Source organism: Delphinapterus leucas, chromosome 12 (genome assembly GCF_059928025.1).
Source record: "Delphinapterus leucas isolate spDelLeu-1000000601 "Yukka" chromosome 12, BTC_Dleu_Yukka2, whole genome shotgun sequence".
Lineage (NCBI taxonomy): Eukaryota > Metazoa > Chordata > Mammalia > Artiodactyla > Monodontidae > Delphinapterus > Delphinapterus leucas.
Genome location: NC_143140.1, coordinates 63,772,159 through 63,795,338, shown reverse-complemented (window position 1 = coordinate 63,795,338; position 23,180 = coordinate 63,772,159). Strand labels below are relative to the sequence as shown.

The following is a 23,180-nucleotide window of genomic DNA, read 5'->3' as shown; positions in this document are numbered from 1 at the left end:
GTCAATTTATATGGAAAGGCAAAGGATTCAATGTAACCAAATGGTATGGGAAATGATGAACAAGGTTGGAGAGCTTATACCACCTAATTTCATTCCTTGCTAGAAAGCTACAGTGATCAAGACAGTGTGCTGTCAGCATAAGGATAGACATAAATCAATGAAACAGAATAGAGTCCAGAAATGTGTGAATGCATATATGGTCAGTTTATTTTGACAAAGGAATCAAAGTAATTCAATGGGGAAAATAAGATAGCCTTTTCAACAGTTGTTGTTGGAAAAATTGGACATCCAGAAAAAAAGTGAATTTTGACCTTTACTTTACACCGTATATAAAAATTAATATTGAAAATTGAACATGGACCCAAATTTAAGACATAAAACTGTAAAACTTCTTGAAGAAAACACAGGAGAGATACTTTAGACCTTTAAGAAATATAAATTGACTTCCTAGATGGACCATAAAAAGCATGAACCATGAAAGAAAAAGATAATAAACTAATTTTTATAAAAATTAAAGATACTTAGAGGAATTGAAAAGCAAGTCATATACTAGGAGAAAACAGTTGCAGAACTAGATGTATTAAAGGGCTAGTATCCTGAATATATAAAGAACTCTTTCAACTTATTACTAAGTAAACAAACAACCCCAAATAAAAATAGGCAAAAGATTTAAATAGGCACCCAGAACATATATAACTGACAAAAAACCAAAATTATTCCTAATATCATTGGACAAAAAAAAAAGAAATGCAAATATATGAATACACACCCAATTGAATGCTTAAAATAAAAAAAAAAGACTTAGAATCTTGAGTACGGGCAGGGATGTGGAGCGTTCTTGTGAAGAGGAATGAAAATGTGTCTACACACTTGCTTTTGACATTTATACACTAATGGTCACAGCAAAATTATTCATAATAGGACCAAACTGGAAATGACCCAAGTCATGGCATATCATGCAATGAAAACTTATTAAACAAGAAAAAAGAACTACTGATAAAATATAACAGATGGATGAATTACAAAAGCATTATACTAAGTAGAGGAAGCCAAACTAAAAATAATCCCCCAAAACAAACAAAAAAACCCTCCAAACAACAACATGGAATATGACTATATTTATGTGAGTTTGTAGAAATGGCAAAACTACAGTGATAGAATGAAAAGAGTAGTTTCCTGGTGCTGATTGGGGGCGGGGGGGAGGGGAAGTAGACTGCAATGGAGCACAAGGGTTGGTTATACAACTGTAATCATTGATCAAAACTCATCACTTTAAATAGGTGAATTGTATTTTATTTAATTAAAGTCTCACAAAAAGCTGACAAAAAACCCCGAACTCATCACTTTTCCTTTTTGAACTTGCATCTCCTCCTATAATCCCTCTAGCAGTAAATGATACGATCACCTGTTGCAAAGCAAAACCTGGCAGGCATCCCTACGCCTTCTTTTTCTTACCCCCTAAATACATGAGTTCAGCAGGCCATATCAGTCTAGGAGTTCTATAACTTAGCTTGCCGCCTAAATGCTAGTGGATAATTGACTGGGGCCAAAACCTCTGTCAACTCTCACCAACATTTCTGCAAAGGCCTTACAAGCAGCCTTCTACCCTAAGGCTGTATAGATTTCTCTAAATCTGAGTCTGGTCATACCACTTTCTACGGTCCACTCATGAAAAAAAAAAAATGGGTAGTTTTCTAAGCTAAAGGTTGTTTATATGACTCTTCAGAATCTTCTCTCCTACTTCCTGAAAACTGACACCTAGGTATAAGTTGGGAGAAATTCTTATGGATTTTTGGCAAATTCTTTTAATTCGTTCTTAATTTCCTTGTACTTTGCAGATATATTCATTGTGTGTAGGTATGAAGTTACAGATGTTTCCGGTTTCATTTTAGAATTTTTGGTTCTTTTTCCTCCTTTTTTTTTTGTAAGTATCAATGGATGAAGCTGCATAAATGTACATTTACTTTATCATCTTTCCCACAAGTAAAAGGTAAGATACTGATCAATACCTGCAAGCATGCTATAGTGATAGTTCTGTATTGTTTTGTAATATAATATTGACTTTTGAAATGCCAGACTACTGAGGTCTACCAAAATAGAAATCCTTAAAAGACATTATGAGATGAAATAAAGCAATTCACTCACCTTACAACCAGTGGTAATGCTGTGGCCCCAGGTATTAGGTATACATTTAGAACATTTCTCTCCAATGGTATTGGGTGGGCAAATGCATCGACCTGTCTTTGGGTCACAATTATTACCCAGATGGGAACAGTCACAAGCTTCACAGGTGAAAGGATTAAAAAAGAAAAAAATAATTTGATATAAAGTGTTTGTGTTGTTTTTTTTGCGATTTGTGTCATCTTATTTGGTTAAAGATCCTTGAAAATGACTCACCTCATTCATCTTTTATATTATAGTACAGTGTATTTCAGAGGCGTTGTTCAATAAATATATACTGAATTTCATTTAATAATTTTAAAGGGTAAAACATTTTTGCTTTTCGATTAAGGAGAAAAAGAACCGATGTATTAGATTCCCTGTTAACTGTATTCCCTTATATCTAGATACTATCAAGGTTACAATTCTGTTTCTATATTTAAGTTCATAACTAATGTTTCTGTGCTGTATAGATTAATATTTCCTTCCTGCTGATGACTCAGATTTGCAATAAAAACAATAAGCTTAATAAGCTTCCTAAATTCAGTATATCGTACATTTAATTAAAATGACATCAGGATATTTCAGTTGTGCAAATATTTTTTAAATAGTTGAACTACAGAAATATATTTACATATAAAAATATTTTTTGAGTTTCATTTACCACCTGCGTTATTTCTTTTCAATGGATTTTTCATTTTCCTAGCTATGACACTATATGTGAAGAGTGCAAACATCCCTATCCATTGCGCTTTCTCAAAGAATGCAAAAATAAGATCTGACAGAAAAAAAAAGATTTGAGAAGATCTTCAAAGCCATTCAAGACAAGGAGTGCATGCCACTTATTAGCTATAGTTGACTCAGTTGCTGAGTATACCTTAGTGCAGCATTTCAAATCAAAAAAGTGAAAGAGAAAAATACCATCAAATACTCAGATTCAAATAGAAGACTAATGTTATGAGAAATCTTTAATTAGTTATATGATGATTAAATCTTTTTAAAAATACATTTAGTTTATTTGATTAAGTTCACTTCTCAAGGGATCACAATTATCATTGCTCACAGCATTCTATCCCGCTGTGAAAAATGTGTAGCACGATGCTTGACATAAATGTTAGCTGCTGTTTTTATTATTGTTGTTGTTGCTAATTTTAAGCCAAAGGATTTATTTTATATATACCCTTTATTAAGAAGAAAAATATTTTCACGTTATGTTTAAACTTATGTGCTAAAGAATGTCTTGGGACAGTTACAATCTACTTGCAAGTAGAAATTCTCTAAGTAGTTCTTCAATGGAAGCACAACACTGAATAGGAAGACTTGAGTAATTAGCTAGTTTTCCCTACCGAAACAGAATGTTTATCACAATTGATAATACTAATAAACAAAAATGATGATGAACACTTACATAGCACTTTTAGTGCCAGGCATTTCTCTGAATCTTTTATAGCCATTAACTCAACTAATTCTTACAAAACCCCAGTGAGGTAGATACTATTATTTTCCTGACTTAACAGATGAATTTTGCAGAGGGACAGTGAGGCCAGGTCACTCAGTCAAGGTCATATAACTAGTTGCTGGTGGAGTCACTAAACAAATCCAAGCTCTTTGGTGAGAGTCATGCTCTCAACCGTAATGCTACCCTGCCTGTCCTGTGCTATATTTTTTTCTGTTCTGCTTCTCCAGGTTCGAATGCTACTAAGTTTGCATTTCTAAAATGTTATCACTGTTTCACAATTTAAAATAATTTTTTTTGTATTTATAATTTCTGGTAGTGGATATATTTGAATGTGTAGTACTTTTTCATCAATTCAGATTCAGTGAAAATGCTAGTGAGAGTTGTGTTTATAAAGAACGGAGTATATTTTAAAATGCAGCTCTATAAAGTTTTTAGTATATACAGATATTGCCTTAGAGATCATACATAGATTCTTAGAGGATCTGTAATTATAATATTCAGAATAACTTATAATGGCTGAATTTATGATAAAACCTGTATACATCAGAAGTGGTTGAGAATATCTGAAAGGTACTGGCTTTTAAAAGAACTTTAAATATTATTCCTGCCACTTCTCACATAAATTTGCTACAGTAGTCAATAACAGTATCTTAAAATCTTGCCATGTATTTATTATGGTGCTGTGAGTGTAAGAGTACCATCAATGTTGCATCAGTGAGTTTAGTAAACAAGGGTAATATTCAACCTAGTGACTGTTGGAATAGGGGTCAATTCCAACTTGGTGGCATAAAATTAAGGCAAATGTTCAATCTTTACTTTCATCTGTAGTGTGCTAATTCCTATTTTCTTCAGTCAGGATCTGTAGGAAGGCTGTGGCCGGACATAGGAGGACACTGCTTGAGGGAGCCATGGTTAAAAAACCTGGCTTGCAATTTCTCAGGAACTGACAAATATCTAGAGCCAATCTATTTCTCTCTCAGAACATCACAGTTTTCAAGGCACCTGAAAGTAGATGAAAATATTTCTTTTTTGGTACCAGAGAAAGATATTAACTTCCCTGATCCTTGTACCAATTTTGCAATAGGAAGAGTAAAAGTTGAACTGTATTAGCCTGCGAGTAATGTTTAAACTAAGGTAACACTGGCACCAGAAAAATTGAACATCTGACTTTCAAGCTGCAGTAGCCTTTGAGCGACTGGCTGAATAGAGGTCACAGAAGGGGAGGGAGACAGCAGAACTGGGACCTGCTGATGGAGTTTTATTGCAAGCACAGTTATTTATAGGGCAGTGTTTCAAACTGCAATGTATTTCATCTAATTTATTTAAAAAATATATATATATGTTAGGTTAAATATTATTTGCATTATATATCAATACTTGCTTGTTGTCAAAGTGTATTTCCCTTAACTTCTGGGAACCTTGTAGAACCAACTGTTCCAAATGCTTAAACACCAAAAGCAGATAATGAATGCATGGAGCTTAGTCTCATTTACAGACCTGTGCATCCTCCTTCTTGAAAGTTGAAATAGCCGTGGGCACAGCGATCACATTTCTTTCCTGTTACTCCGGGCTGGCACCAACACTGACCACTCTCTTCGCAGTCAAATGATTTAGACCCAAAGGAATTGCAGTTGCAGGGAATACACCCCCTTGCTGATTGGAGGCCAAAGGTTTCAGGCTGGCATAGAAGAGGAAAGAGAAAAATTACATTTAAATCAATTAATTCACAATGGCACAAGATGCATGGTAAGATCAGGTGGGAAAAGAGGAGCCTGGGGTTATCCGGGTTCTTCAGTGATGTTACGACAACTGGGCTGTCATTTAATCTAATGGACCTTTTCTATAATGTCCAAGAGAAAAGTTCAATTACTTTGAAATTCTATCGAGATTATTGGAAGAATTAGGGCACTATTATTGTCTGTTATATTTTCACCAGCGTTTCCCTACACCTCTCAAGATTCTAATGGAAATGTGGAAATAAGCGAGGGTGGCATTTCTATTTAATTAAAATTTTTTCTTGTTTTATTCCTAATAATCTGAATTGATTATTTTCAGATCTTATTAAGTCCTTTTACTTGGTAAATATGTTTTCAATATTATTGGCCAGCAGCCTAAAGTTAAAATAAATCTTTTTTTCCCTCTTATATTTGACGTAATTTTTGTCGTATATCCATAAATACTTCTAATCATCACTATAGGGCTCACATTATAAATATAACTCTTAGGTTATGCCTATACTGACAAAATAAGTGGTTTGACTGATATCTAGTTTGTTGGGTTTCATTCTAACGATCAAAACTGATTTGTGAGATCACATATCAAAGCACCAGATTAGGTTGAAACAGGGAAACTTTCATCCTCTTATGAGTGATTCATATGCATATCTCTTATCTATTTATAACAAATAACCTTCCATGGTCAAGCACTACTAGCTTTGGCTGACTTTCTGGAAATACATGTTATCAGACCTAGAGTGACTATGTTAGAAAATGCTGATGGATTAAAAATCACTCCTACCAGAAAATTGAAAAGCACATATCCTACTTAAAGTATGTCAGGGCTGTCTTTTAAATAGAAGTTTGTCATATTATTACGATATTTTTATCTGGAAACTTAGTCTCAGTAATTACTTCTTTGTAAAACTAATTCCTATTTTGGAAAATTAGACTTAATTACTTCTTGGAAAAAATAAATCTTGCTATTTAATGTGAGCCACCCAAAGAGAAATGAAGAAGACTCATTATGTATTTTTGCCATTATTGTTAACAATATTAAAAATAAGTCCTAGAAAACAAAATCACACTGAAAATTAGTTTCTTAAAATGACTGTTGCTAGGAATAGTTTTGTTTTTTAAATCTAAAATGGGTTATGTTTGATAATCATTTTAATCTTTATATTTCCTGCTGACTTTATTTTTATTTCTAGTTCTATTTCAGCTTTCACTATATAATTAAAGACGGAAGTGTGCATCACTTCTAGCAAATGACCTAACACTTGATTTTGAAGTTAAATTAAGTTATAAGAAAAAATGAAAACATATAGTATTTTTATTCATAAAAAGCAATTCAATGTATCCTTCTAATACGTAATCAGAAATTAAGAAAATGGTTAAAGTACAAGCATGCCCATTACAATATTATTTATCATAGTGAGTAACTGTAGAGGCAGTTAAATGTTCAATATTAGAGAAAAAGTTGAATAAATTAAATTGTGATACATTCATGTCATGAAATATATGCAATCATTAAAATCCTGTTTTGAAGCAGTTTTAATGATATGAATATACGTAGAATATAGCGTTAAGTAAAATTTTAAAAAGCAGAATACAAAATTATGTACACACTATAATTCTAATTACATATCTGTAAAGATACACATACCATTCAGACACACACTGATAGAAACATATATACATAGAAATAAAAGACTAGAACATTATATATTAAAATTTAAAAAAAAGTTGTACTTCGCATTTGTCCTTATTTCCTAAATTTTCTTGACTTAGAATGTGAATTGTAGAGATAGTACTTTACATTCATCTTTATTTCCTAAGTTTGCTTTACTTAGCGTATCTATCTATCTTTAATGCATAAATCAATAAAATATTAAATAAACTTTCAAATCATTAGTTATTTTAAAAATTCCAAAGTTGATTATATGAAGAAATATATGAGAATGTCCCTATCATACTTTTCTAATATTTAACTAATGTAATTTTAAAGCCTAGGTTATACCAAAACAAATACTACAAAATTTCAGTAATAAAATTTTAATAAATTGGTGATCAAAAATTTATTTCACAGACCAGGAAAAACCCTGTAGTAAACAACTTTAAGGAACAAATATTCCTAGTCAGTAATTGAGATTAATGAGGTAAAACATATATGGAAGAAAGTGCCTGCCTAGTCTCAGTGGAGAGTTTGATGAGCTCCCATAAATTATTCTCATTTGGGGTAATAATAAAAACTATCACTTACGCATTGTACTTGCTATGTACCAAGCACTGTTCTAAAGCCCTTTAAAAATATGAATTCATTCAAAATCTCGAGGCAATCCTGGAAGATAGTTATTAGCATCAACTTTTTACAGAGTAGTGAAACTGAGGCATAGAAAGGTCAAGTAATTTGGTTACCAGCTAACCAATTGCGGAGTCAGCCAAATCAACTAGACTGGCTTCAGAGTCTGTGCTCTTAACTCTCACATATACTGCCTCAAAGGAAAAATGGTCTCAGGACAAAACACCACTCCATCATACATCAGTGCTGTAGGATATGTAGGAAAAGGGCATGTATCAGGGTTAAAATTCTGTTAAATTTATATTTTGGAGACATACTGATCAGTTATTGTTCTTTTCTTTCACTTTCAATGTTTGCATTTATTTCTGAAAAACATAATCTCTTTTAAAGCTTTCTTCATTTAATAACAATAGTAATAACAGTAATAATACCTAACATTTACTGAGAACTCTTCAGATGTGTGTCTTATGCACTCTTCTCATGACACCTGGAAACAGCCATGGAGGTGCCTGGATAGATCTCCCTGCAAGAGAGCCTGCAGTGGGAGTGTCGCTGATTGACAAGTCCCAGCTTCCACTCTTTTGGATCTAGTGGAGGAGCTCACAGCAAGTCACGCTTCTCCATATCAATGACTGGTACACTGAAGTACTAGAATCTTCCTGCCCAATCCAAGATTCCTCCAATGGGCAAATTTTGCTGGGGCACTCCCTACTGGCCAGGCTAAGAATTTGAGATTTGGGCAGAATGCACCCAATGAGACTCTCCTACTCAATATTTCCTTCCCTCTCTCCTTTCACATGGTCAGACCCGCATTTCAGTAGAAGGCTCCCTGCATACTGCTCTCTCCTCCATCATCCTTCACTGGAGTTTTCCCCCAGTAAATCTCTTGGCATTTGCTCCTTGGAGGATCTGAGCCAACACAAACCCTATGAAGTAGGTCCTACTATAGATGAAAAAGCTGAATTACAGAAAGATTTAAGAAACTCTTTTACAGTTTACAGGCAGTGTTGGAGTTGGGATTTGATCTGAGGCAGTCTGATATCAAAAGTAGTTTTTTTAAAATGTCAATAAAGAGCCAAGAAATAAAACCATAAATTTGTTCTTCTTCCTCCCCGCCTTCCTCCTACTCCATCTTCCTTTTCTATCCCCTACCCTTAGTTCTCCTGAGCTCTGATTCTACACCGGCAAGTACTGTCTCCTGGTACTTTGCAACTTGGCCTTGGACCTATTCTTCCCTCCTTCCTCCTCTCTTCCTTTCTCCCCTCTCCCTTCCTAACTTCCTTCCTCCCAACATTTGTTTTGTTTTGCCCTGTGAGAAGGGGGACCAAACTTTTGTAGTAGAAAACATGCTAACTTACTTTGTGTATGTTGTACATTTATAGTGTGTGAAAGTGCATTTCTTGTGTTTGTTGTATACGTGAACAAAATTGTAATGTGGAAATGTAACAAAATCATTAATTATGATGAAAGGTCAGCCCAATGTCAGATCAATGGGCTAGATTTTCTTGGCTAGATCTCACTTTCTTTGCTAGATTTCCCTTCATTTATTCATTCGTGTGTTCCCTTCATTTGCTCCAAATGATGCCCGAGGTTCCTTCCCCTTCTAAGATTATAGGTTCCTACCAGTAAATTTTTCTTTGTTTTCTACATATCCATGATCAATTGAAACTTTTATGAACATGTGAACTTGAATAGGCTTTAAAAAAGATATTGATTAAAAAAAAGATATCGATAGCTATTTTTTTTTTTCGATAGCTATTTTTAAAAGGCAAGGCTTCAATCAGGAATTGTCTAGTTTTCGCATTTGCAATTTGCACACTTAGCAACCTTTATTTGGTAAAATGGCACCAGGGCAGGTCAGCAGCAGCACATGGAACACAACATGCTGAGGCACGAGCCATGCAGCGCCTCTGGGATTACCGGAGCTGGGGGTCGATAGGCTCCCCGAGGACATCCACTGGAGCTGCTGACACCCCACCTCTGGGGAGACCCCAGCACTGGCTGCGCTCTCTGTGGCTGCTCCTTCTGTCGGTGCACCTGCCTGTTGAGGGTGCATTGTTTCCCTACGAAGCCTGATTTACAGACACATCTTCCTGTGATATCACACTGTGGTGTCACAGAGCCAATGGGATTGCAGCCACAGGACACACAGAATCGCTTCTCTGGGTCCCACCACATAGTGGGCTTTAAAGGCCAACAGAAAAATGAAACAAAAACAACAAAAAAAGAGCACATAATGTTATTCAAGAGATAGAAGCAAATGACATTTCCAAACTTCCTACAGACGGCCGGTTTGACACCTGAGAAATGCTTGGTTCTGCTTAACAGTGTTTATCACCAAAAAATTACATATATATGTGAAGGAGACAGTGCAAATCCATGTCCTCTTATGGAGGAATTTCAGGTGCTCACCATACTGAAGGCAGGGCAATACGTGCAGGAACAGAGAGCAACATATTTTGATTTTTGTTTCATTTTAGCAAAATGGTATCTAAAAAAAATACATTGATTTACTTCTCTACTGAAAACTTTTGTTGAGTAGAGTGCTCACTGGAACTTTTAACTGATGGAACTAGTACAAAGTGTTTGATAAGAGCAAAGGGTGTGACACTTTTTTTTTCGGCCAAAAACATAAAAGCAAAAGAAAGAATACATGACTCGCCACAGACTGGGATTAAATTTGTATGCTGTTTCAGAAGCATCTGAATTACAGTAAATATTACACAAATTTACTACCAAGGAAATACAGGTTGAGGGTCAAATGCTAGTGTATGGTAAATTTTGTTCTATTTTGAAAAAAACATTTCAATGATCACAGTAATTTTATATGTACAATGAGATATTCCTGAACTTGTCTTTCAATATGCTCAGGAGTACGTCAGTGAAAGCCAATGAGAAGTTTGAAGGAAGAAGTAATCATGGTCAGCTCCTACTTCTTACCTTACATTCATCACACTGCCGCCCCTGCACGTTAGGTTTGCATTCACACTGTCCCGTCTGAGCGTGGCAAACCTCAGAAAAGGAGCCGTTGGCATTACAGAGGCAAGCTGCAAAGAGAAGAGAGATCTGTGATTGGGAAAAATGTTCTAATAGTCTTAATAGGTTTGCTAAATAGTAATATCCCCCAGGTGGTAACATTGGCCACAAAGTTTTAGAATAGAATGTTTTCTGATTGCTAGGGGTTCTGTTAAGCATTATATTATTTGATGTTTACACCCACTCTATAAGCTGTAGAGATATTTATGTAAAGCAACAGCATAGTTCCTGGCACATTCATATGCTGTGAAAATACTAATGTCACCATTAGTATTCAAATTCTCAGAATGAAGACACTGAATTTCCACGTAGCCATAACTCAAACAAGGCCACATGATTAGTAGGTGATATAGTTGACTTCAGGTAAAATGTTCTTTCCACCTGTTCTCCAGCTGTTTTGCTTCTTCATAGATACACTGGGGTAGCACCTAAAATATAATCTCAGTATAAGTAATGCATACTGACTCTAGAGCTGAAATAATTTTGAGAAATTATCAAAATGAATAGCACCCATGGCATAATATTAATTCTAAAATTAATGAAGCAAAATTAATTAATTTTTTCCAATTTAATGATTATTTACAATATGCCAGCTTTTGTGTTAAGCTCAAAAAATGAGCTTGAGGGGAAATATATACATACCTTTAAGATTAGAAAAGTATGTAAGACCGTAGAACCAAGTAGACATTTTTCTAAAGAGGATATCAAAGTGGCCAACAAGCACATGAAAAGATGCTCAACATCACTAATCATCAGGGGAATGCAAATCAAAACCACAATGAGATATCACCTCACACCTGTTAAAATGGCTGCCATCAAGAAGACAAGAGACAACAAGTGGTGGTGGGAACGGGATGAAAAGGGAACGCTTATACACTGTTGGTGGGAGTGTAAACTGGTCCAACCACTATGGAAAACAATATGGAATTTCCTCAAAATGTTAAAAACAGATCCACCATACAATCCAGCAATCCCATTTCTGGATATATACCCAAAATAAATGAAAACAGTGTTTTGAAGAGATATATGCACTCCCATGTTTACTGCAGCATTATTCACAATAGCCAAGATATGGAAACATCCTAACTGCCCATCAGTGGGTGAATGGATAAAAAGATGTGATGTATATACACAATGGAATATTACTCAGCCATGAGGAAGGAGGGTATCCTGCCATTTGGATGGAACTTGAGCACGCTATGCTAAGTGAGATAAGTCAGATATAGAAAGACAAGTACTGGGCTTCCCTGGTGGTGCAGTGATTGAGAATCTGCCTGCTAATGCAGGGGACACGGGTTCGAGCCCTGGTCTGGGAAGATCCCACATGCCGCGGAGCAACTAGGCCCGTGAGGCACAACTACTGAGCCTGTGCATCTGGAGCCTGTGCTCCACAACAAGAGAGGCCACGATAGTGAGAGGCCTGCGCACCGCGATGAAGAGTGGCCCCCGCTTGCCGCAACTAGAGAAAGCCCTTGCACAGCAACGAAGACCCAACGCAGCCAAAAATAAAAATAAATTAAAAAAAAAGAAAGACAAGTACTGTATGATATCACTTATATGTGGAATCTAAATAAGTCAAACTCATAAAAAAAAAAAACAGAGTAAAATGATCGTTACCATAGGATGGAGAATGGGGGGATAAAATTATTGCTGTTTAGGGTAAAAAACTGCAATAAGTAGTTAATAAGCTATAGTGATCTAATGCACAGTATAATGAATATAGACAATATTGTACTACAAATTATGTAACAGGATAAATACTGCTACAATGGCAACCATGTTACAATATATAAATTTATTAAAGTAACACATTGCACACCGTAAATTTACACAATGTTATATGTCAAACATATTCAATAAAATGTATATAAGATAAAAACAACTTTTTCAAGTGTATTAGGAGTACAGCATTATAATTTTTAAACTGAGGAAGACATATACTATCCTCAGTTTATATACTATAAACCTTATTACTATGATAGTATATATTATATACTATCTCCAAAGATAGAAAATGTATTTGGTTTAAGTAACCTTTTGTCATTTTTATGTTACAAAGTTGTCTGATGTTATTCTGAAATATATAATAAATCAGTCTAAAAATTAAGAAGCTTTTTCACAAATAGAACAGTAATTAATGGTTCACTTTGTACTCTACAAGTGTATTTTTAATGGTACATATAATTGCACTGATACCAGAGTAAAAATGTGAGGGGGAGATGACATGGGAATTTAGACTATTCGTAGATGGTTTTTGTAAATTTTGTACAATATTTCATGTCTCTGAATACTTTGATTTGAGCACAACTTATAAATACATTATAAATAGCTACTCCATCAGCCCGCACTATTTTTCTGTTCATGGGGCTGGAAGCACTACTTAGCTTTACTGCTTTCCTAAAAACTGCTTGATTTTTCTTCCAATAGTTTGGTCTTCAGTGTCTGCTAACTTGATACTTGTTGGGTGGCCATTTAAAAACTTGTCCCAGCCAGTTATCTTACTCAGGTAATAGCCTACGGATAGTCTATAGCTGGTGTGTGAGAAGAGGCTGAAGAAAATATTTTCTTTAAATATCCATTTCATTTGGCTACTAGAATTGTTATATATACTTTTAATTTCTTTATATATTTCATATATATATATATGATACATCGATTTAAAAAATCTCAAATAATTTATAAATTAAAAGCCACTTTTCGGGCTTCCCTGGTGGCGCAGTGGTTGAGAGTCCGCCTGCCGATGCAGGGGACACAGGTTCGTGCCCCGGTCCGGGAAGACCCCACGTGCCGCGGAGCGGCTGGGCCCGTGAGCCATGGCCGCTGAGCCTGCGCGTCCGGAGCCTGTGCTCCGCAACGGGAGAGGCCACAACAGTGAGAGGCCCGCGTAACGCAAAAACAAAACAAAACAAAACAAAAAACAAAAGCAATACAGAATTTTTAAGTGGCATTTTTAAATGAAATGTATGACACAAAAATATGTATATAAATTTAAAAAGCAAAATATATTTCTTAGTAGTGGTGTACTTTTCATGAACAGATCCAGAGGCAACTAAAATAATAGTTTATTATGAATTTTCTTTTTGTAAAGGTTTACTAACTATGCATAGAAGAGCTATTATATCTATGAAAAGTTAAAAATAGATAATAAATGTGTTTTGGTATTTTTATATGCTAAAGAGCATTAAAAACATAATTATGTCTATACTTCATGGCAAGTGATATAAAAATTGGTGATGGTTCAAAAATGTTTTTATACCATATTCTTCTACGTGTTAAGACTTCATGCCACAGATCCTGAATTTACCACAATAAAAAGAGTGGAACTGTCTCTTCAACTTTATGGAGGGGGTTATTGGAAGATAGAAAATGAGGTCATTCAGCGAGTAACACAGCCTCAGAATTAGTGAGCATCTCTACCGAAGGAGCTACCATGTGTGAGTATCCCATGCCCCAGGCAGCTCACTAGATACTCTCACATGCTAGATCCTTTAATCCTCGTTGAAAATTAGGACCCTTTATGTAAATGAGGAAACTGAATCTCAGTGAGGTCAAATGTCTTGCCCAGCATCACATAGGTAGAAAGTGTAGATCCTAGATGATGAGTCTGAACTGGAGAATTTCTTAAGTTCTTTATGGTTTTACACAGATGCCATAAACCCACAGTGTTTAAAGGCACTTCTGAGCCTGTTGGAAATTTTGCTTTAAAAACAATTGACAATTTACACGTGATATTAATAGCTGCAGACTGTCCCAGAGAGTGGTTTGTTTTTGATTCAATAAATTGTCATTTTTAAATGACAAAAAGCTGGCACTTATCTTCCAAACCTGTGAGGAGAAAGACACATTTCTTATTGAAATGGGGAACGGGACTAGCAGGTCTTTGGTGTTTACAGCAGAGATACTAACAGGCACAACATTTCCAGTGGTTTCTGTATTGTTGCAGGTCCTGGGACCCAACTGAATGATTGGAAGAGTCCCTTCTTAGATAACGAAATCTGCAGAAGTGAACTATTGAGCTGGTATCATAACCTGCTCTGCCTAAAGATTATCACAGCAGGTGAAGTTGATGATGGCAGTGTCCAGCACTAACATGGACTAACAAGGATGCTCATTCCATTTAATTCTCCACAATGAAATCTCTCCTGCATAATATATTACCACTAATATAAATCATTTGTAAATTCTATGCAACACCAAAAAATACAGCTGAAGAGATCAAGATGAGGGTAGGAATGTACTGACTAATATGGATGAAGTCCTACAATAGCTAATTTGTGGAAGTAAAACACAGAAATAGCATTCTGTGAGTAGTCCTAAGGTTAATACCTCAACAGTTACAAATGCCAGTGTGTAAGAATATTGGCAGAATTTTACACCTGCTGTGAAACGCTAGAATGTAAAGTTTACATATGAAAGCATAACAGATTAATACCTACTGACAGGTACTAATGAAATAATACAGACTGATAAATTTACTTCAAGAAAATGGTTAGAAATGTAATAAACAATAAGGATAAATAGGGGCTGCCTAATTTTCAAATTCTTCTTTCCTGTCATAGACAGAAACGTATTTAAAAATCTTCATCCCATGTGGAAACAGAGATATGTGTATCATTCGAAAAATGATACTTCAACAATGCAGCAGTTTTGAAAGGATTTAATCTATTAGCACAAAGAAATGTATTAGAATATTCAGACTCTGTGTATAGGCTGTGTATCTATCTATCTTACATGTATTACACATAATTTGCTACCCTCCAATCCCCACTCAAGAACTCATCAGTTACTTTGAGGTGTAATGCATCAATTCTGTCAGGGGCATCAATAGTTCAGGACTTACGCTGACAGTTCTTTGCATCAACTGCGTCTCCAAAATATCCATCAGCACAAAGCTCACAGTACCGGCCTGTTGTACCTGGCTTACATATCAGACAGGAGCCAGACAAGCTGTCACAGCTGCCAGGGATGGAGAAGTCAAGGTTGTCATTGCACTGGCATGGCTGACACGATCCTCCAGGTAGAGAAGGTTGTCCAAAATAGCCTTCTGCACACCTAAGGTGAAAAGTTGCATCAGTGAGTATTTGGGAGGAACTCATGAAACCCTTTGGGGGCAATGTTTATATATTTTTTTATTCTATCCCTCTCCCAGGATATGCTTTCCCTTTAAGCGCTCCTTTTCTCAAATGCAAGGTGATTAAAAGAATGTTTTTCTGTTACTGCAGTGTAGATACAAGATGAAATCCTGCCAGCCCCACTAGTAATTAGATTTCAGCCAGAAAAAAAAATCTTGTCACTGGCACTGAAGACGAGACCAAAGCATAATAAGAAATCTGCCACTGGCACTGCAGCAGGATCCAGGTCCATGCTGGAAAGCCTTTGCAGGACAACACATATGTACACAGCTGGTTGTTTCCTGTACACATATGTAAGGTTCACACGTTTCTGTTGCTGCAGCAAGAGCTTGTTGTGGGGAAGCAGGCTCACAAGGCAACTCAGTAGTGAGAATTCAGAGTTTATTAAATAGAAAATCGAAAGAGCCTCATCATTTGTGTGAGGGCCGTATGTCTGCCTTACTAATAGGCTTTTATACATTTGCACATCCATATGGAGGCAGGTTTCCACTGAAGAGTCTTTACTGAGTAGCAGGCCTGATGCATATTATGGTAACACGACATAAGGCGAGGCTTAATGGTGCCCAGGACTCTTATTAGCAAACTCCAGTTCTTTTTTTTTTTTTTTAAAGGACTAAACACTATTGTACATATTATTGGAAAAACAAAAGTTCATTTATTTGTGAGGCATGGGAGAGATTTTTTTCAATTATAGTATCAAATTTCCCTTTAACCACACAGTTATGTTTTACAATGCTACTTAATGTTACAGATGCACAGATACACCTTTATAGGAAGTACTTATTTATATTCTACTCTGTTTTCTCTTTCAGTTACATTTGCTTATGCTTCATATTAAGCTCCACTTGCCAAGGAGAAATGAAACAGTACATCTGAAGTCTTATGGTCAGGCTAGCTCTGATTTCTGTGCCATCTTAGCAAAATAGAAAGTCCTGTATGGCAAGGGTCAAAATTGAAGGGGAATATATCTCAAAAGTACATTATGTTTATGCTCATCTACTTACAGATACGTAGAGAAAAATGCTCTCTACTCTAGAAAGAGAAATGGTTTAAATACAGTACATCATATAAGGATACTTTAATAATATCATGATTGTGGGGCAAAGTCATTAATTTGGTAAGATACATTGATTAGTCTAAGTTTTCTAGAACATTTATAGGTACCATAATAATCTTGTAGAATTAACCTTTTATCGTAATTTTTAATGAGATTACTAGTTTTAATTTTAACAAAATCTTTTATAAATTGTGAAAGTCATTGTATAAATATTGCTTGGATGAATACTGCCACCCACAAATATTAATTATTAATTCTCTGTTGTAAAAATGAATATTCTAGTGCATAAAATTCCCCCACAATCCCTTCAGGAGTGGTAGTCAATAATGATAAGAAAATCCTTTTGAATTTTAATCCGATTCTTCTTGCCTTACTTGATATTCAGAGCTCATGATCACACCCACATATATTCACATCTCATTTTGTTTACCATTAAGAGAGTGACTTTGCTCCACCAGAATAACAATATACAATGATCATTATCACAGATAACAAACCCCCATTATTTTCAGTTCACTTTCCTCAAAATGACTTACTGCCCTCAGGAGAGATGGCGTTATATAACAAGATCTGAAAATTTTTTTTTTTTTTAACGTAGATACCAATTAAGTCCCAAATTCTCCCACAACAATAATTTAAAAAACCAACTCAATCCATGAGAAAATAATTACAATTAAATAGAATAACTGAAGAGGCATCTGTCTTTTACTTTTTGTTGTAGGACATGTAAGGAGACTTACTAAATATATATGATACATCATTCATACGGCACTTCACTGAAAGTAAGCATTCAGATTTTATTAGGGGTGTGCAGGTGTGTGTGTGTTTCTATACATAGAACAGTATTCTTAGAGACTTACAGAAATGTTTCAATAGAATTTTTTTAATTAGTTTATTATTTATATATTTTTAAATTGTTTTATTTTTGGCTGCATCGGGTCTTAGTTGCGGCACATGGGATCTTCACTGAGGCATGCAGGCTCTTCGTTGTGGTGCGCGGGTTTCTCTCTAGTTGTGGCGTGCAGGTTTTCTCTTCTCAAGTTGTGGCACACAGGCTCCAGAGTGCGTGGGTTCTGTAGTTTGTGGCACATGGGCTCTAGCTGAGGCACGCAAGCTCAGTAGTTGTGGCACGTGGGCTTAGTTGCCCTGGGGCATGTGGGATCTTGGTTCCCTGACCAGGGAGCAAATCCCCATCGTCTGCATTGTAAGGCAGATTCTTTACCGCTGGACCACCAAGGAAGTCTCATCAATAGAAATTAAAAGGTAATTCTAGGGTCAGTGAATACAATACCGCTAATCATATAACTTGTATTAATAATAGTGTTTTATAGTCTGATCAAGTTGGATTCATCTAATTAACATTAGTGTAAATCACAGTCCTTTAGACCTTTCCAGCTTCTCAGACTTTCACTCTACCAAAACAAATTGTTAGTTGAAATCTAAAGTCCTCTCATTTTCATATGAAAGGCAAAAGGAAGACATTTGTAAACAGAGAGTTAATTGGATTTTTTTTTGCTAGAGATGGACCTTAACATGACAAAGTCCCTGTTCCTTTGCACATTTGCTAACTTTTTTTCAAATCGAATTGCAATATTTTAGAAAGAGATTCTTTAAATGTAGATAACACATGCAGTTATGTAAGAAGACTTAGGAACAATATTAAAGGAAGGTATATATATATATATATATATATATATGTCTATCTATCTATCTATCTAAGTGAGAGTAAGAGTGAGAGGGAGGGAGGGAGGGAGGGAGGGGGAGAGGGGGAGGGGGAGAGAGAGAGAGAGAGAGAGAGAGAGAGAGAGAGAGAGAGAGAGAGAGAGAGAGAGAGGAAATGGCAGTGGAGAGAAACAATAATGAAAAGAAGAAAGGAAATTGGTGAGACTTTATTTCATTCTGCTCCATCATTTTCCAACAACTTTTGGCTAAAATCTTTGGTCTATGTTCTTCCTACCTATAGACTGAAAACAATGCTTCAGTCTCTCTAAGCAAGTTAGAAAAGCTCTTGCTTTATTTCCCCTCCCACTCTTCCTTAAACATCTACTGAGCACTTGCACATGATACTAATATAAATAAGGAACAGCCTTTATACTACAGTCCATGGAGAAGAAAGATATAGAGTTAAACCTTGAACAACATGGGTTTGAACTGCGTGAGTCCACTTCTACACAGATTTTTGTCAGTAAGTACTATAGTACTACGTGGTCCGAGGTTGGTTTAATGTGCGGATACCACACTGTGGATACAGAGGGCCAACTGTTTTCAACCGCACAGGGGTCGGTGCCCCTAACTCCCATGTTTTTCTAGGGTCATCTATAGTTAAAAATGTAGCAGTGAACTATTAGAGATATGCAAATACTGTTAAAGAAGTATAGAAAAGGGCAACCAAATCGAACTAGGATTCATCAAGGACCCTTTCAGGACGACAGAGCTGAATTTTAAGAGCATAGCAGAGTTGGTCTCAGGCAGAGGTGGGGGAAGGGCTGCAGTCTTCCAGGCAGAGGAAGCAGTATTGGCAAAGGCACAGGGGAGGGTGGCTGGAGTTTAAATGGGAATGGTTGTGGAACTGCACTGTATTCTTACTACCTCCCACTTGACTGAATCAGCTGAAGACTGAGGAAGTGTGCCTGCTTATATGGTGCCTTTCGGCAAATTAAAAAAAAAGATTCTCTCTGGGCAGATGCAGAAAAATGAACAGAAGACTAGACGTGGCTGGGCACCCAAGCACAGCACAGCTAGTGTATTGGCAAGAAGAGGGCACACTGGATTCGAGCCCCCAGTCTCCCCCTTGGCTGAGTACTTTTGCGCAGTGTACGCACTGCACAACCACAGATGAGCAGCCTTTTGAAACCTCACTTCCAGTCACAATTTTCCTAATGGCACTACTGAGTAAGCATAACTGTCTCTCATCTCTAATTTCTGTAACCCCATGCTCTGCATACAGGACTCAGGGCTCAAGGAGACTCAGCCATGAGTAGAAATTCTCACCATGATAGTGATCAGATGACAATTAGACTTGGTTCAGAGTCAAGACGTTTCTGAAGCAGAGAATATCTAAATTGGATTTTGGAATTGAAATAAAAAAAACAAAAAACAAAAAGGAGCTTCTCTGACACTGAATATAAATCATGTGGATAAAACTGTAGGTAAATTTTCCAAATACAAAGCAATTGAATTCAAATACCTTCTGCATTCTCTGTGGCAATTGAGAAATTAAAGTTAACTTTGACTTCTCTCTCCTTACTTAGGGAGGACATAAAAAACTGCCCAGATCAGGAGGGGACAGGGTTTAAGGGGTCCACATAGCTCATTAAGTTTCTTGTGGTCCTATGGATCTCATTGGATGAACTTGTCACAGTCTCTTAAAATGTCTGTCTCCATGAAGTGATCACACAAGTTGTTGCTGAGGCTACAAACTTATTCAGAAAGTAGCTTAGTACCCAGTAGAGCAGATGTCATCAGCATTTAGCTCACTTTTTTTTTTCTCCATGTTCTTTTTAATTTCACTTGATGCTCCGGCACTCATCCCTTTTTGCCCTTCAAAATACTGTCTCCTTGTTTTTCTATATTTTTCTCTTCTTGTCCAGATAATAAAATCCTAGAATCTTAGCAAAGTGCCATGATGAATACCCAGTTCCCTCACCCCTGGTTCTCTTCTTTTCATTTTGTTTAAAACAGTCCCTAGTCAGAGGAAAGCAGTACTATCTCAAGGTATGAGTGCTTTGGCCCCAAGCAAAAGTTTCTGAAAACTGTAACCAGTGTCCTATGTGTGACAGACTGTCAGCCCATATTTTGTCATATCTTGTTTTGCTGTCCTCTTGTTCACGATTTTTCTCCATTCCCTCAATTTAAGCAGCAAGACCATCTGTGCTGTTTGACTGAGTTAAGGGATCTGACAGGAAGGAAAGCAGAAACATAGGAATCTTCTGGACTTTGGCTTTAAAGGTCACCATTTCTACGAATGTGGCACCTCCTCCTGCAGTTCATCCCCAAACAGGAAATGGGATGGAGTTAGAAAGGCAGATGGAGGGGAAATGATGAGAGTAGGCATGCTGGTGGATCCCAGTTTGGAAAGAAGACAGCAGGATGTGTCCTGTGTGCCCACGAGTGGTAGGACTGTAGTGGGGAGAGTTATTAGACCTGAGGGCAAAGGTAGTCAGGAGGACAGGAAACAGGAAGAGGTCAGCAGAAACGCATTTGGACGAATTACTCAGAACAGGTTGGCCCTGCTATATGTGCACTACCCAAAACAGTCGCGCGCACACACACACACACACACACACACACACACACTCATTCCGGCATTCAAGGCTCTTGGTACTATAAGTAAGCTTGTTAGAACTTTGGTTCTAACCAAAGCTAGAGGTGGAAAGTGGGGAGAAGAGAAAAAATTTTAAAAACTGGAACATAATTGACATATAACACTGGGTAAGTTTAAAGTGTACTTGACTGAGATTATGTGTCCAAGCCCTCACAGCACCTACATATAAAGAATTTGATCCCAAAGTAGAAATTAAACTGAGATAAAAATATAAAGTTATAATTCCCGTCTATCTGAGTCTGAGATGCATTCTTGCTATATAATAAAAGTAGGGGATTTATGGTCACGTAAGATTAGAAAATGATGAGTTAAACAAATTGAAGAGATTTTTTTCACTCCAGGACTGGGCAGAACCTCTCACATGCTAATAGATGCTTCCCAAATGTAAGTGATCATAGAACTCTATTCCAAGGACGTCTATGACTTGGAAAACACAGCTTCAGTCTCTCCAGGCTGACTTTGTGTAGATGATGTGCATAACCAATTACACCAGTCACTCACAGAACAGTTTCGATTACAGGATTCTCAGTACAACCCGTGTCTCCTTCCTTCCCTGACCCTTATGCTCCCTCACACTCCGGTCTACTTCAGCCTGCACATCCCCAAAAAAGTTTCTCCTAATATTTTGGATCCATCTAATGGATTTCTTAGCTCCTACAAACACAGAGAAACGATAGACTCTAAATATTCCTGTAAAATCCTCATCTGTATTCTGGCTAGAAAAATATAATATCACATCTTCCATATAATAATGGATTAAAGTTACTTTTGACTGAAAAACTTGAATTAGAGGTAAGATATGCCATTTGATGCATGCTTCTCTCTTCTTTTTGATCAGATTAATAAAGGTTTTACACAGGAAATCATCCTTTCTGTCAGGTATTCCTTTCCTAGGTGAATTTTATTATTCAGACCAGAATGTTCTCCAGAATATGTTCAAATATTCTCACCCACACTAAAAATGTGAGCTGCTTGAGGGCAAGGATGGTAGGATACATCTGTTTATAGCCTATGTCTAGCCCCATGCACAGCACATGGTAGTTGCCAAACAAATGTTTCTTAAATAAAATGTAGGATTTGAAATTGTAGATGGTTCAGAAACCATTGTCTAACGTATACAGAAAATACATATCATGGAGCAAAGCGGTATAAATACATCAGAAACTAAGTCCACCTAGATAAATGGATTTAATGGCCTTGTATGACAGAGCAGCTGTCATTTTCCAGTTGCTAAAAAAAAAGGTTGCCTGTAGTGAGCCAGAGGGATTAGGCATTTGATGTAAATCTGTCTTGGCAATGATATGTTCTCCTATTACAGTAAGTAATATGCATGTGTCCTCCTTTTTTTAAAAAAAACACAATCAGAGACTTCTAGTTTCTCAACTGCAAATAAACCCTCCTTATTTCAGTTCTGTTCCTCCATTACTAATTTACAGATGCTGCCATACTCACAAACAGTACTTGCTGCGGCTAGGAGCTGTCACTGGCACTGTGTCCACAGACTGCTAGCTGCTGGCTAAATTCTCTCTGGGTGATTGGCTCTTCCTTCATTAACTTTATACAGCCTTGTTGAAATAGGGCTGATGGCTGCCAAGGGGACAGGAAAGGATAGGCAGAAATAGCCCTCTGTGGTGTTAGCCTTGGTGATGCTGGGTGAAAGCAGGTTACTTTCTCTGCCTCTCCCCCTACCTTGACCCCCACCCACCTTCTAGTGATGGAAACAAAAGGGACTATTTTCAGTGCTACACCCAGAAGATGCTGTTGTGTTTGCCAATGACATTATGGGAGAATTTTGTACCATTTTCTGTGAGACTGAAATACAGAAGAACCTTTTCCTCCAAAAGATTTTAGGAGGAAAAATAATCACACAAATTACATAAAATAATATCCCTGGCTCCACTGCAAAACAACCTAGTAAAATCAACGGGAATTAAAATACTGGCTTAGAAGTAATTAGATGAGAATATAAATCATGATAATAAATTATATTTTGTT

General features: G+C 36.5%; 1 protein-coding gene across 1 annotated transcript in view; it reads right to left on the bottom strand.

Annotated features, from left to right (window-relative positions):
• Nucleotides 1–23,180, bottom strand: part of LAMA2 (laminin subunit alpha 2) — a 610,905-nt gene that overhangs the window by 202,087 nt on the left and 385,638 nt on the right. The window contains exons 19-23 of the mRNA XM_089921992.1: nucleotides 15,513–15,724; nucleotides 10,577–10,683; nucleotides 9,557–9,820; nucleotides 5,117–5,297; nucleotides 2,146–2,282 (exon numbers count right to left, since the gene is read on the bottom strand). Coding sequence (XP_089778118.1) covers nucleotides 2,146–2,282; nucleotides 5,117–5,297; nucleotides 9,557–9,820; nucleotides 10,577–10,683; nucleotides 15,513–15,724 — 901 coding nt within the window. The remainder of the gene's footprint in view (nucleotides 1–2,145; nucleotides 2,283–5,116; nucleotides 5,298–9,556; nucleotides 9,821–10,576; nucleotides 10,684–15,512; nucleotides 15,725–23,180) is intronic.